The sequence below is a fragment of the Salvelinus fontinalis genome, chromosome 18 (genome assembly GCF_029448725.1).
Source record: "Salvelinus fontinalis isolate EN_2023a chromosome 18, ASM2944872v1, whole genome shotgun sequence".
In the NCBI taxonomy this organism is placed as follows: Eukaryota; Metazoa; Chordata; class Actinopteri; order Salmoniformes; family Salmonidae; genus Salvelinus; species Salvelinus fontinalis.
The window spans coordinates 42,371,567-42,386,385 of record NC_074682.1 but is presented as its reverse complement, the minus strand read 5'-3'; the positions used below and the strand labels follow the sequence as shown (position 1 = coordinate 42,386,385).

At 40.6% G+C, this 14,819-nt stretch overlaps 1 protein-coding gene across 3 annotated transcripts in view; it reads right to left on the bottom strand.

Moving 5' to 3' along the window:
- Window positions 1-266: 266 nt before the first annotated feature.
- Window positions 267-14,819, bottom strand: part of LOC129815583 (claudin-19-like) — an 18,778-nt gene continuing 4,225 nt past the window's right edge. For 2 of the 3 annotated variants that reach the window (XM_055869525.1, XM_055869527.1), the window contains exons 2-5: window positions 8,662-8,826; window positions 6,504-6,588; window positions 6,236-6,382; window positions 267-1,425 (exon numbers count right to left, since the gene is read on the bottom strand). In XM_055869525.1, coding sequence (XP_055725500.1) covers window positions 1,377-1,425; window positions 6,236-6,382; window positions 6,504-6,588; window positions 8,662-8,826 — 446 coding nt within the window. In that variant the 3' untranslated portion in view covers window positions 267-1,376. Of the gene's footprint in view, window positions 2,031-6,235; window positions 6,383-6,503; window positions 6,589-8,661; window positions 8,827-14,819 lie in introns of all 3 variants that reach the window. The other variant, XM_055869526.1, reaches the window with a different exon arrangement.

Sequence of the window (14,819 nt, the reverse complement as noted above, 5' to 3'; positions counted from 1 at the left end):
GAAATCATATCTGAACCCCAGGAAGAGGCCTTGTTCTGCCCACACACCTGACTCATATTACTCTGTGTCTGTGTGTGTGTGTGTGTGTGTGTGTGTGTGTGTGTGTGTGTGTGTGTGTGTGTGTGTGTGTGTGTGTGTGTGTGTGTGTGTGTGTGTGTGTGTGTGTGTGTGTGTGTGTGTGTGTGTGTGTGTGTGTGTGTGTGTGTGTGTGTGTGTGTGTGTGTGTGTGATGGTAAATATGTATCTTTAAGAAAGCATGAACACAATGTTTTTATCCGTTTACTTCATTCTAAAAGAAACAGACAGGAGTATACTATAAATGAGATGATACATACAGTAAAATAATAATAGTGAATATTAGATCAAGAAAATATATGGTAAATAAATGTATACAACAGAAAAACATGTTTGACCTGATTACATTCCGCAAACACAGGGCCTGTACAGGAGACAGTGCTTTCAGCACCTGGAGTACAGAACATCCTCCATAGTCAATAACAAAACATCTCTTCCATCCACACTAAATCATATTGGCACTTAACTAAACAGAATGCAGGTATAATATCCTCAATCCGGGATACAGTACATGTACTACTTCCGAACAGGCTCACAGCTTTGACAAGGTGTGCCTTCGCTTTCATCAGTTAGGGTGATTTACAAATCTGTCTTTCTGTTGTTTTTTAAGTGGTATACTAGCTACAGTACAGTAAACATCTATGTTCCGAGATAGAACTGCATGCAACAGTTTGTCTGAATGGTTCATTTAATGCAAGAGAAAAAGACAGGCACGGATATGTTTTACAATACGGGTACAATACGGGTGCATCATCCATATAGGATGTGACACTGCGGAAGCCGTGTAACAGTCAAAAACATACACACAGACACATATTATAAGGCACTGCAGTAGAGCATATATGTAGCAGAAAGGCTGGAGGTGGTGGTATATGCACCTGGGCACTTCTGTGTAGTAGTACAGATTCAGGTTCACTCTCTCAATTATCCAAATAACAGTTATTTGTCATAGGTGAGCACGAACAATACATGTGCATATTGCTGTAACAACACTCTACTATAGAAAAACCCTTCAATATTGCTTGTGTACAAAACAGATTCTAAAATACATTTAAACATTTAACACATGGGTATCTTTAAGAATGATAAAATACTAGTTACCCATTTGGGTTGGTCTGGAGATGTATTACTTCAAAAGTGTATTCTGAGTTTATTTTGTTACATTCTGAGAGTGTGTTTCCTATAGAGTGTCTTGTCTACTTTTGTTTTCATTGAGACAGTGTCTTGTCTGTTTCTGTTAGACAGTGTCTTGCCTTTTGCCAACAATCTAACACATCGTGGGGCCAAAGGAGTCGCCCAAACTATAAGTATTCCTCCTTTTTCTCTGGTGGGGAACTTTTAACATTTGGTCTGCAATTTAAAAGAAAAAAACATGTTTCAGTAAATGTACACTTGTATTCTCAGAGAACCAAACCAAAAGGCACATTTCTACAAACCCAGAAATCATAGGATATCAGTGAAGCAGAAATCAACAAAACATGACACGACAAATCTTACTCATACAATTAAAGTTCAGTAAATAAACGATAAATGGACATAATGGAGTTTCTAGTAAAGGGTTCACAGGATGAAATACAGTAATGCCGCCCATCTAGTCTGAAAGGGGAGGGTCTAACCACCCAACCATACTTCTCCTTTCAGAGTCCGTATTTACAAACAACCTCAAGGGGTGGGGGAAAGGGGAGTGGCAAGCTCTTAAAGGTGTGGTGGAAATTTGGTGACCGATAAGTTAATATCAGAGACAGATAAGGTGCAGACATTAAGGAAGGGAGTGTGGGGTTGGTGGGAGGGAGGGAGAGGGGTGCGACAAATGCTATAGCGGAGAGACAAGGGTCCACATTTTGAATCTAGGAAGGAACAGGGAAAGGGGAAACAGTGAGCGTAACTTGGACAGTCCTCGAAAAAAGGCAGGGGGTGGTCAGTCAGGGAAACTAGTCTCACTCAACAACTCTGCCCTGAATTAGGGAAGAGAAGAAGACAGGCAGAGAAGAACAGCATTAGAGGAGAGGAGACGAGAGGGGAGAGAGAGACACATCAAAAACTCACTGATTCATCGTTACAGGCAGCTAGCTCTCTGGTGTTAGTGAGTGAATGAGTGCTTGATGCTACATGCTAGATAAGGAAGAATAAAACGAGGTGCTAGCCAGGCTTTCATTAGCTCTGTGGTTAATGAGTGAAGATGGTTGATTCTAGGTACTCATGCAGTGTTTTTGAAAGTGAAAGCATGTAGTTGCTAAATTAAGCATTGGAGGATTAATGATGGAGAAGTTAGCGGAAGCTCGTCAGTCACAGCACACAGATCATTTGTTACGTCATGTGTTCTATGGCATGGAATAGATCTGATATGATGTCCGAATCTGTTGGGTTTATGATGGTTGGTTTTGTTTTGTTTTGTTTGGAACCAGTTTGGTCGTGTTGGAACCAGAATCTTATTTGACAGCTAGTACATCTTACATTATTGTTGATATACCTAGTCACTTGAGGCACACAGTAATAGTACTTTGGGAGGGGAGGTCTTAAAAAGAATAACTTTTCTGGAAAATGTTGTTAGTGGTTGTTCAACATTTTATTGCTTATTTTGAAGACACATAAACATACTGTTTATAAAAGCAATATAAATAATTAAAAGTCCTGGTCAATAAACTAGCGTAGTACATGTGTTTCACATCAGTTAGACCTACCATAGGTACGCACATAAATATTTAATTCTATTATCTTTGAAGTGGGCTTTTAGGTAGTTTGGTCACGTTTGTCCTTTGGTAATGACTCTTAGCGGACATCTGCTGAAGATGGGCTCATAATGGTTTTAGCAGAAGTGGAGGAGGTCCTTCAAGACCTGTGTACCCACATTCTGAGTACAATGGAACACTCCATACACAAAGGCTTTACCAAGAAGAGGGGCCAAACAACCAGAAAACGGGGGGCATTGAACGGTTCTTAGAAAAGTTAAATGGTTCTGTTATCGGAAGTCCGATGAACCAGCCTTTTCACCCAAGTTAATGTATGTTGAAGAGCCATGATAAAGAGTCAGGAGAATTGGGTTGTGGATTGAAGCAGAGAAATGTGTAGGTTGAGTTGGCGTTCAGGGGGTCTAGATGGCCTGAGTAGTTGCCTTGCATTAATTATTAGCATCAGAATTTATTTTTTTAATCCAGAATAAATACAACAAAACTAACGGAACTGCCCAAAAAGTAGCTTGATATCACATTGACCATAGCTAATTATCTTATCTTATCATAACTGGCTTTTACAGTAGCAGATCATTTCTGTATACTTTCCGGCCCTGTCCGGGGGTATCATCGGATGGGGCAACAGTGTCTCCTGACCCCTCCTGTCTCAGCCTCCAGTATTTATGCTGCAGTAGTTTGTGTCGGGGGGCTAGGGTCAGTTGGCTATATCTGGAGTACTTCTCCTGTCTTATCTAGTGTCCTGTGTGAATTTAAGTATGCTCTCTCTAATTCTCTCCTTCTCTCTTTCTTTCTCTCTCTCGGAGGACCTGAGCCCTAGGACCATACGTCAGGACTACCGGGCATGATGACTCCTTGCTGTCCCCAGTCCACCTGGCCTTGCTGCTGTTCCAGTTTCAACTGTTCTGCCTGCGGTTATGGAACCCCTACCTGTCCCAGACCTGCTGCTTTCAAGTCTTAATGATCGGCTATGAAAAGCCAACTGACATTTATTCCTGATTATTATTTGACCATGCTTGTCATTTATGAACATTTTGAACATCTTGGCCATGTTCTGTTATAATCTCCACCTGGCACAGCCAGAAGAGGACTGGCCACACCTCATAGCCTGGTTCCTCTCTAGGTTTCTTCCTAGGTTTTGGCCTTTCTAGGGAGTTTTTCCTAGCCACCGTGCTTCTACACCTGCCTTTCTTGCTGTTTGGGGTTTTAGGCTGGGTTTCTGTACAGCACTTCAAGATATTAGCTGATGTACGAAGGGCTATATAAAATAAACTTGATTTGATTTGTATACTTTCAATTCAGGTGGCTAGATGGACATGATGGTATTTAGTAGCATAGAATAGAATTGTATAAAATGGACCTTGACTGTCCATTGAAAATGAAGGTTTCCTTTAAGAATTGTTTGTCTATAGAACACCAGAATATAAACCCATGAGTTTAACTGAATCTATGTTTTTTTTATAACAGTGGGGTTTTATAAGAGATCATTCAGTGGTCCTTACCCCATTCATTCTCTAAGATATATAACATGTGGATGATTGGTATTGTGTACACTTGGATGTGTTAACGAATGAAGCATGATGTTAAGGCATACAATAATGGCCATCTGGCTCTCGTTAAAATAACATTTCTGTTAGCTCACAACATATTCTACCTTTTCTTTACATCTGATTCGAATTGATGACCTCATAAGATGTTCAGAGGAATCATTTTGTGGAAAGTGATTTCAATTCAAATCAGAAGGTTAGCTCTTTATATAATGTCATCAACTACATTCGACTGGAATGTTTAAGTGTTAAAGGCCACAACGCAACACACACACATACACACAGCTCCAACCAGGAAGCATAGGACATGCTAACCAAAGCCACGAAATGACAAAACTGTATTTTTTTTGTATTTTTTCTTTGATGATATTTGTCCCACAATTTACCTTTAGGCGTTACCTATGCCTCGTCTACACAGTAACTTACTTTGGCATTACTTTCTTGGTTTGGTTTTAGTTTGCATAGAGGAAGACTGTTTTACAAACAGTTTTTTTATTCACGTTTATTAAAGTGCAAAAACTGAATTATCAACTGTATCTTACGGTCAAATTCAGGAGGCTGTCTGTTATAAAGACAAACGTCCAGTATACGTTAAATAATGTTTAAGTAAGGGATAATCAACGAGGGAATATGCCTTCTACGGAAAATAATGAATGATGCGCAAGCGGAGTGGAACTGACCTTCCACGGAGGTGCATTATTTTCCAGAGAACACATAGAGCCCCGAGTTGATTATGCCTTTTATACCATGGCTATAATTTAACACATTTACCACTAGAAATGTATTCAACATCTACGGAAGTAGCTAGCAAGTTTACTAGATAGTGACTGTAGTTGCTGTGTTAACCAAACAAACAGACTTGCTAGTTTAGCTAACCAAACCATCAGTCCTAGCTTGCTATTATAAAAATGTAATTCAACAATACCAATACTGTTTTCTTTTTTTTTTTTTCTTTTTTTTTTATCCCATCTTCTCCCCAATTTTCGTGGTATCCAATCGCTAGTAATTACTACCTTGTCTCTTCGCTACAACTCCCGTACGGGCTCGGGAGAGACGAAGGTCGAAAGCCATGCGTCCTCCGAAGCACAACCCAACCAGCCGTACTGCTTCTTAACACAGCGCGCCTCCAACCCGGAAGCCAGCCGCACCAATGTGTCGGAGGAAACACCGTGTACCTGGCCCCCTTGGTTGGCGCGCACTGCGCCTGGCCCACCACAGGAGTCGCTGGAGCGCGATGAGACAAGGATATCCCTACCGGCCAAACCCTCCCTACCCCGGACGACGCTATGCCAATTGTGCGTCGCCCCACGGACCTCCCGGTCGCGGCCGGCTGCGACAGAGCCTGGGCGCGAACCCAGAGACTCTGGTGGCGCAGTTAGCACTGCGATGCAGTGCCCTAGACCACTGCGCCACCCGGGAGGCCACCAATACTGTTTTCAATTCGACTTTTGCTTTCAAAAGCAGGTCAAATAAAACATGTAAAAATGAGCTATAGCCATTGAATTCTACCGTGCAAATATACCGTGCATTATAGGGAAATAATGCATGCTCTAGAATCCCATTCAAGCCAATCAGAAAAGAGGATTCAACAATGCTATGGTATAATGTCTTTTAAGCCACATGACAGATTTTATTCACATAAAATGTTTAAAAGGTTAATTGGGCAAGATCACCATCCTGTCAATGACATGTATTGCAATAAAATATAAAAGTTTTCCGCTCAACAATATGTTCTATAGAATAAATGTCATCCGAATTCTTAAGGGTTTCTAAAATCCAAACGATACTTGGTGGAGACTGTGTGCGTGTGTGTGCAAGTGTTTGTAAGCTTTACGTATGAGTAAAAGGAAAAAGGGTGAGGAGCAAAGAGTGGCCTCTGCTCTCTGTTTGTGTGGCTGCTGGGAGGTGTGCGGGGTTTACACATACTCCCTGGCTGTGGATGGTTGTGATTGGCGGTAGTACTGCTGCCCTCGCCTCTCCTCATTGGAGCAGGAGCAACACAGGAAGGATCCGCCCAAAACAGTCAAGCTAGCTGCCGCCCATCCCACGAAAAGGGCAGACCCAAACTCATACCTGAGGCAGAAATTGTCAAATGTGTCTTCAATATCGGTCTTTACAGTGTTATAGACATGATATCTGTATCAGAGATTAACTGAGTGGTAGATACAGTGTGTGACCAGTGTGATAGGGTTACCTGGCATTGATTGGCGTGTTTGGGTTGAAGAACTGATAGGACACCTGAGTGGCATACCAGGACACAGACACCATCGTGCACAGACCTGCAGAGACAGGGAGAGAGAGAGAGAGAGAGAGAGAGGGGGAGGATGGAGGCGACAACATCAAATTATGACACTGAACAAGGATACACACATGGAAGCACACACACACACACACACACACACACACACACACACACACACACACACACACACACACACACACACACACACACACACACACATAGCAGTGAAACACTATGTGTAATGACTCTGAGGTTGTTTTTCTATCTCTCTCAAGCTCATAGTTATCTCTGAGGTCAGGGGAGCTTATCTGTCCAAAATCACCATTCCTGTTTACAGCTGGGACCCTAATTACCCAGAAAGCCCCTGGTGAGAGAATTTTGTCAAAGGAATGCAAGAAATGAATATACTCCAACAGTAAAAGAGTAAACACCATTAAATATAGAGAGATAACAACCTACTGGTAACTGCCAAACTAAAGGAAACACCAAGTGTCTTAATAGGGCGTTGGACCACCACAAGCCAGAACAGCTGCAATGCGCCTTGGCATAGATTCTACATGTTTCCTGAACTTAGTTGTAGGGATGCGACACCATTCTCCATGAGAAATTCCATAATTTGGTGTTTTGATGATGGTGGTGGAAAATGTTGTCTCAGGCGTCACTCCAGAATCTCCCATAAGTGTTCAATTGGGTTGAGATCTGGTGACTGAGACACACACACACCCTATAAGATCCATTGAAACCCCTTTTTCAAAGTCAATTTGTTCTCTTCTTCTGGCCATGGTAGCCAAAATATTGGCAACTGGGCATTTTTATACATGGCCCCAAGCATGATGAGATGTTAATTGCTTAATTAACTCAGGATCCATACCTCTGTGGAAGCACCTGCTTTCAATATACTTTTTATCCCTCATTTACTCAGGTGTTTCCTTTGTTTGGGCAGTTACCTGTAATTGAGATTATAAATCACTGTAGTGCCTGAACCTTACATTTGAAGCGTGGTACTTTACCTGTATACATTTTCTAATAGCCTTTTAAGCTGTAAAGGAGTTTAGGGTGCCCTCCACTAATATTGGCTCCCTGGGTAAATATGAGCAAAACGGGCTGTGAAAAAAAAATCTGTATTGTTCATCCTCTTGGTCTTTCATTCAAAATATTCACAAAAATCTAACCTTTAATTGAAGACAAATAATTGAAGGAAATAATACATTCTTATCATAAAACAAATATTTTTCTCAAATATACGTGTGCCACAATTATGGGCACTGCTTCATTCAATACTTTGTGCAACCTCCCTTTGCCAAGATAACAGCTCTCAGTCTTCTCCTATAATGTGTAATGAGGTTGGAGAACACATGGCAAGGAATCTGAGACCATTCCTCCATACAGAATCTCTCCAGATCCTTCAGATTCCAAGGTCCACGCTTGTGGACTCTCCTCTTCAGCTCTTCCCACATGGTTTCTATGGGGTTTAGATCAGGGGACTGGGATGGCCATGGCAAAACATTGATTCTGTCGTCAGTGAACCATTTTTGTATTGATTTTAAGGTGTGCTTTGGATCATTGTCCTGCTGGAAGATCCAACCACGGCCCCGTTTAAGCTTCCTAGCAGAGATTTTGATGTAATATCTGCTGGTACTTGATGGAGTCCATGACACCATGTATCCTAACAAGTTGTCCAGGGCCTTTGGAAGAAAAACAACACAACATCAAAGATCCACCACCATACTTCACAGTGGGGATGAGGTACTTTTCTGCATGGCTATCTTTCTGTCTACACCAAACCCACCTCTGGTGTTTGTTTCCTAAAAGCTCGATTTTGGTTTCATCTGACCATAGAACCTGGTCCCATTGAAAGTTCCAGTAACAATTGGCAAACTGTAGGCGCTTGAGTTTGTTGCTTGATGACAGCAAAGGCTTTTTTATGGCAACCCTCCGAAACAACTTGTAGTTATGTAGGTGTCGTCTGCTCGTAGTTTTGGAGACTTTCTGACCCCAAGACCCAACTAACATCTGCATTTCTCCAGCTGTGATCCTTGGAAATTTTTACTTGCTCCATAATTGTGTTTGTTTCTTTAATCACATGACAGTCACCTTGCAGAAATCTCACCTGCGAGCAGGAAGAGGGCTCCTCCAGACACAGCTATGCGTCCCTTGGAGATGGGGTTGTTGTCGCCCACTTTAGTGCACTTCATCCCCACCACACTCACTATCATTCCTATGAAGCCCAGTAGCACGGACACGACCATAAGAGCACGACACGTCTGGATGTGCACTGTGGAGAGAGAGCGGGGAGATGAGGACAGGAAAAAAGGTAGTTGAAGGCAGAGAGATGGGAGAAAGAGGTTGGAGGGGTGAGAGGAAAAAAGGAGGAGAGGGGGGGAACATGGGGGTGAAAAGGGAGGGAGCAGTGAGGGAGAATATAGAAGGGAGGGCAGATGAGGATGAAGAGGAGAAAGAGGGTGAAGGGAATTATAGAAAGGAGGGAAGAAATAGGGTCTGGTCTGTTAGGGCAGTTTTACTCGGCTTGAGATGGAGATCAGAGAGAAGACATGGTACACACAGAATATCTACACACAGGGTATATTCAAATAATATCTACACACAGGGTATATTCATATAGAATATCTACACACAGGGTATATTCAAATAGAATATCTACACACAGGGTATATTCATATAGAATATCTACACACAGGGTATATTCATATAGAATATCTATACACAGGATATATCCATATAGAATATCTACACACAGGGTATATTCATATAGAATATCTACACACAGGGTATATTCATATAGAATATCTATACACAGGATATATCCATATAGAATATCTACACACAGGGTATATTCATATAGAATATCTACACACAGGGTATATTCATATAGAATATCTATACACAGGATATATCCATATAGAATATCTACACACAGGGTATATTCATATAGAATATCTACACACAGGATATATCCATATAGAATATTTACACACAGGGTATATTCATATAGAATATCTACACACAGGGTATGTTAATATAGAATATCTATACACAGGATATATCCATATAGAATATTTACACACAGGATATATCCATATAGAATATTTACACACAGGGTATATTCATATAGAATATCTACACACAGGGTATATTCATATAGAATATCTACACACAGGGTATATTCATATAGAATATTTACACACAGGGTATATTCATATAGAATATCTACACACAGGGTATGTTAATATAGAATATCTATACACAGGATATATCCATATAGAATATTTACACACAGGATATATCCATATAGAATATTTACACACAGGGTATATTCATATAGAATATCTACACACAGGGTATATTCATATAGAATATCTACACACAGGGTATATTCATATAGAATATCTACACACAGGGTAAATTCATATAGAGTATCTACACACAGGATATATCCATATAGAATATCTACACACAGGGTATATTCATATAGAATATCTACACACAGGCTACATTCAAATAGAATATTTGCACACATGGTATATTCAAACAGAATATTTACACACAAATGGTAGCCGAGTGGTTAGAGCGGTAGCCGAGTGGTTAGAGCGTTGGACTAGTAACCAAAAAGTTGCAAGATTGAATCCCCGAGCTGACAAGGTAAAAATCTGTCGTTCTGCCCCTGAACAAGGCAGTTAACTCACTATTCCTTAGGCCGTCATTGAATATAATACTTTTTTCTTAACTGACTTGCCTAGTTAAATAAACAAAAAATTAGAAAAATATATTTAAAATATCTACACATGGTAAATTCACAGAGAATTTCTACAAACAGGGTACATTCATATAGAATATTTACACACAGGGTATATTCAAATAGAATATCTACACACAGGGTATATTCAAATAGAATATCTACACACAGGGTATATTCATATAGAATATCTACACACAGGGTATATTCATATAGAATATCTACACACAGGGTATATTCATATAGAATATCTACACACAGGGTATATTCATATAGAATATCTACACACGGGGTATATTCAAATAGAATATCTACACACAGGGTATATTCATATAGAATATCTACACACAGGGTATATTCATATAGAATATCTACACACAGGGTATATTCAAATAGAATATCTACACACGGGGTATATTCATATAGAATATCTACACACGGGGTATATTCATATAGAATATCTACACACGGGGTATATTCATATAGAATATTTACACACAGGGTATATTCATATAGAATATCTACACACGGGGTATATTCATATAGAATATTTACACACAGGGTATATTCATATAGAATATCTACACACGGGGTATATTCATATAGAATATTTACACACAGGGTATATTCATATAGAATATCTACACACGGGGTATATTCATATAGAATATCTACACACGGGGTATATTCATATAGAATATTTACACACAGGGTATATTCATATAGAATATCTACACACGGGGTATATTCATATAGAATATTTACACACAGGGTATATTCATATAGAATATCTACACACAGGGTATATTCATATAGAATATTTACACACAGGGTATATTCATATAGAATATTTACACACAGGGTATATTCATATAGAATATCTACACACGGGGTATATTCATATAGAATATCTACACACAGGGTATATTCATATAGAATATCTACACACAGGGTATATTCATATAGAATATCTACACACGGGGTATATTCATATAGAATATCTACACACGGGGTATATTCATATAGAATATTTACACACAGGGTATATTCATATAGAATATCTACACACAGGGTATATTCATATAGAATATCTATACATGGGTATTGAAGCTCTAGATTTCTCAGTATCAGATGTTCAGTTGGGGCAGAACGGGAGTGGAAGAAAGTTAAGCCACGTTAGGATAGAAGGTATTCAGTGGGATTGCTGTGCAAAGCATCACTGGAAAAGAATCCAACCAAAACTATACTACAACCACCACATTGTAAATCAAAATGAAATCATAATTAAACTTCTTTACACAAAACTGGAGACAACAAAGACACACATTCTCCTTTCTTTGGCTTTTTCTTCTCCCTCTTTCTATCCACCTCTTTATTTCTCTCTCTCTATCTCCCTATTGCTCTCTCTCCCTCTCTCTCTATCTTTCTCTCTCTTTCACTATCTCTCTCTTTATGAACTCATTATGTTTCCCACTTCCAACTTCCAAAATGGGATAATAACGGCAGCCTTAGTCCAGAGTTTGACTTAACTGTCCCTCTTAATCCTTCCAAATAACTTCACAGTGGTTTCACTGCTCAGAATTCCATGGATAACCCACACAGACATCAGTGCCCACATAACTCAGTGGGCGGGACATTTTACATCTTTACACACACACACACACACACACACACACACACACACACACACACACACACACACACACACACACACACACACACACACACACACACACACACACACACACACACACACACACACACACACACATTAACTTATGGACACATTCTGTAGGAAGAAATTACATACACACAAACATACACACTCATATTCTGTCACATACACACACACACTGTAGGAGGGCCTGTTTTACATGGTTCACACAGTGGGATTAGTGTGGCTTTGTCACAAAGCGGGATTGTTTTCACAGGGCTGTCGCCACCGCAATCAGACATTGTGGCCTGCAACACACACACACTTACACAGCAGCCTTGAAAGAGACTACAAGGCTAACACAATATGAATAAAACACTGGTACAAGACTCACACAGCATTAATACTCACACCAAGATCTAAAATCTATTCTAGCCTTTATCCAGGTTCACAGCTCAACATAAGATCAACTCTCTCACACAACAAAATCAACATGCATAAGCCAAATGAACACATATCTACATCTTTACAGCAGACTAAATTACTATACATTATAGAATATAATGGAATAGTATAACTACATAGGATAATGTAATACTGACACTGACAGTATGAGAAAATGTACATCAAATACAACTGGAGAACAATGAGTCTGTCCAGCAGACTTAAGTACAGTAATAATCTACTTTTATGATGGAAAAACACACCTGCACATTCATAGTTGGCAATAAATTACACTTCAGAACCTGATCTGAAAGGTTAGTGATGGGCAGACGAGCTTTGAAGGTAGATTGATGTGTGGCAGGATCCGTTTGAAGGAGAATTGTAATGGTTTCCTTTTTAAAAGTGTGTGGGGAGTTTGGGCTGGCCGTACAAGGCACCACTCTGATCAACGAACTAATAGAGGAGTCGTGTGTGTGTGTGTGTGTGTGTGTGTGTGTGTGTGTGTGTGTGTGTGTGTGTGTGTGTGTGTGTGTGTGTGTGTGTGTGTGTGTGTGTGTGTGTGTGTGTGTGTGTGTGTGTGTGTGTGTGTGTGTGTGTGTGTGTGTGTGTGTGTGTGTGTGTGTGTATTCCTCCCACTATACTCTACCCCATGCCAAGGCTGGCAGTGCCAAGCACAAGCTGGATGTGTGTGTGGATGTGGACGATGGACATTGTCCTTTGTGAAATCACTTGTGACTTCATACGTAACATTGGTTTTGCCACCACTAAAACAGAAAATTGTTTCAACAACTCTACCTTCATTCTATTCATGTAAATGTCAGTGTGACACAGGCTTTGTGGAATAGTGTAAGCTAAGTTCAGGGGCACTGATATGTGGATGATGATTGTCATGTGAGACTTCAGCTTCGAATGCGTATTTTACATCTATAGCGCCGAACGGTCATATCAGCACTCCTGTCCAGTTGACAAGAAATAACACACTCGATCACGATAGAGGGAGAGAAGAGAGAGAGAGAGAGAGAGAGAGAGAGAGAGAGAGAGAGAGAGAGAGAGAGAGAGAGAGAGAGAGAGAGAGAGAGAGACAGTACATAGTTGCTACTAACTCTACTGATGTCCTCACAACGGGCAGCAGGGAAACTGGCGATGGGGCATGGTGTGATGTAAAGGGGGGGGGGGGGGCGTCAGACCATCCACCATTTCATCAGCATGTGTGGGCCGGGGGTCAGGTATTCCACTGTAATATCCAGAGCTATAGAGAGTTCAGCAAACTATCCTCCATGTTGCCACCAAACATGCCTCAACAGTTCACATGTCTTACTAAAAAATATTTTAAATATCTTTAATGCCAATATCCTACCCTGAGATTCTAAATATCCAACCATGCTAAAGTCTGTGTATTCATAAGTCTGTAGGAGAGAGTGCTCTACGGCTTGAACTCACTGCAGCATTTAACACTAAGCTGTCAAAAGAGAAGACTATCTTTGATCTTCACCTCAATGGGATCCCCCGTTCCTCAAACCTGGCAAGAAAACACTAATGTTACAGTAGCACAGTAAACTAGCTGTACGGTGGACCTGGATGTATTTGCTTCATATGTCCCAGAGCAAGAGAGAGAATTTGGCAATTACTCTGTCATCCAAAAAGCATGATGTCACTGAAATGACATCACATGATTCCATGGCAGCCATTAGCATCTCCTGTAAAATCTTGACCCATAACAGCTCAGCGATCTCATCATGACTGGTTGAATAGAATGCTCAGAAGCAGCAATATGGCATACCTCTAAAGTTGGCCAAAATCGACCTACAGTGGGGCAAAAAGGTATTTAGTCAGCCACCAATTGTGCAAGTTCTCCCAACTAAAAAGATGAGAGAGGCCTGTAATTTTCATCATAGGTAGACTTCAACTATGACAGACAAAATGAGAAAAGAAAATGTGGCTAGGCCACTCCAGGACCTTGAAATGCTTCTTACGAAGCCACTCCTTCGTTGCCTGGGCGGTGTGTTTGGGATCATTGTCATTCTGAAAGACCCAGCCACGTTTCATCTTCAATGCCCTTGCTGATGGAAGGAGGTTTTCACTCAAAATCTCACGATACATGGCCCCATTCATTCTTTCCTTTACACGGATCAGTCGTCCTGGTCTCTTTGCAGAAAAACAGCCCCAAAGCATGATGTTTCCACCCCCATGCTTCACAGTAGGTATGGTGTTCTTTGGATGCAACTCAGCATTCTTTGTCCTCCAAACACGACGAGTTGAGTTTTTACCAAAAAGTTCTATTTTGGTTTCATCTGACCCTATGACATTCTCCCAATCTTCTTCTGGATCATCCAAATGCTCTCTAGCAAACTTCAGACGGGCCTGGACATGTACTGGCTTAAGCAGGGGGACACGTCTGGCACTGCAGGATTTGAGT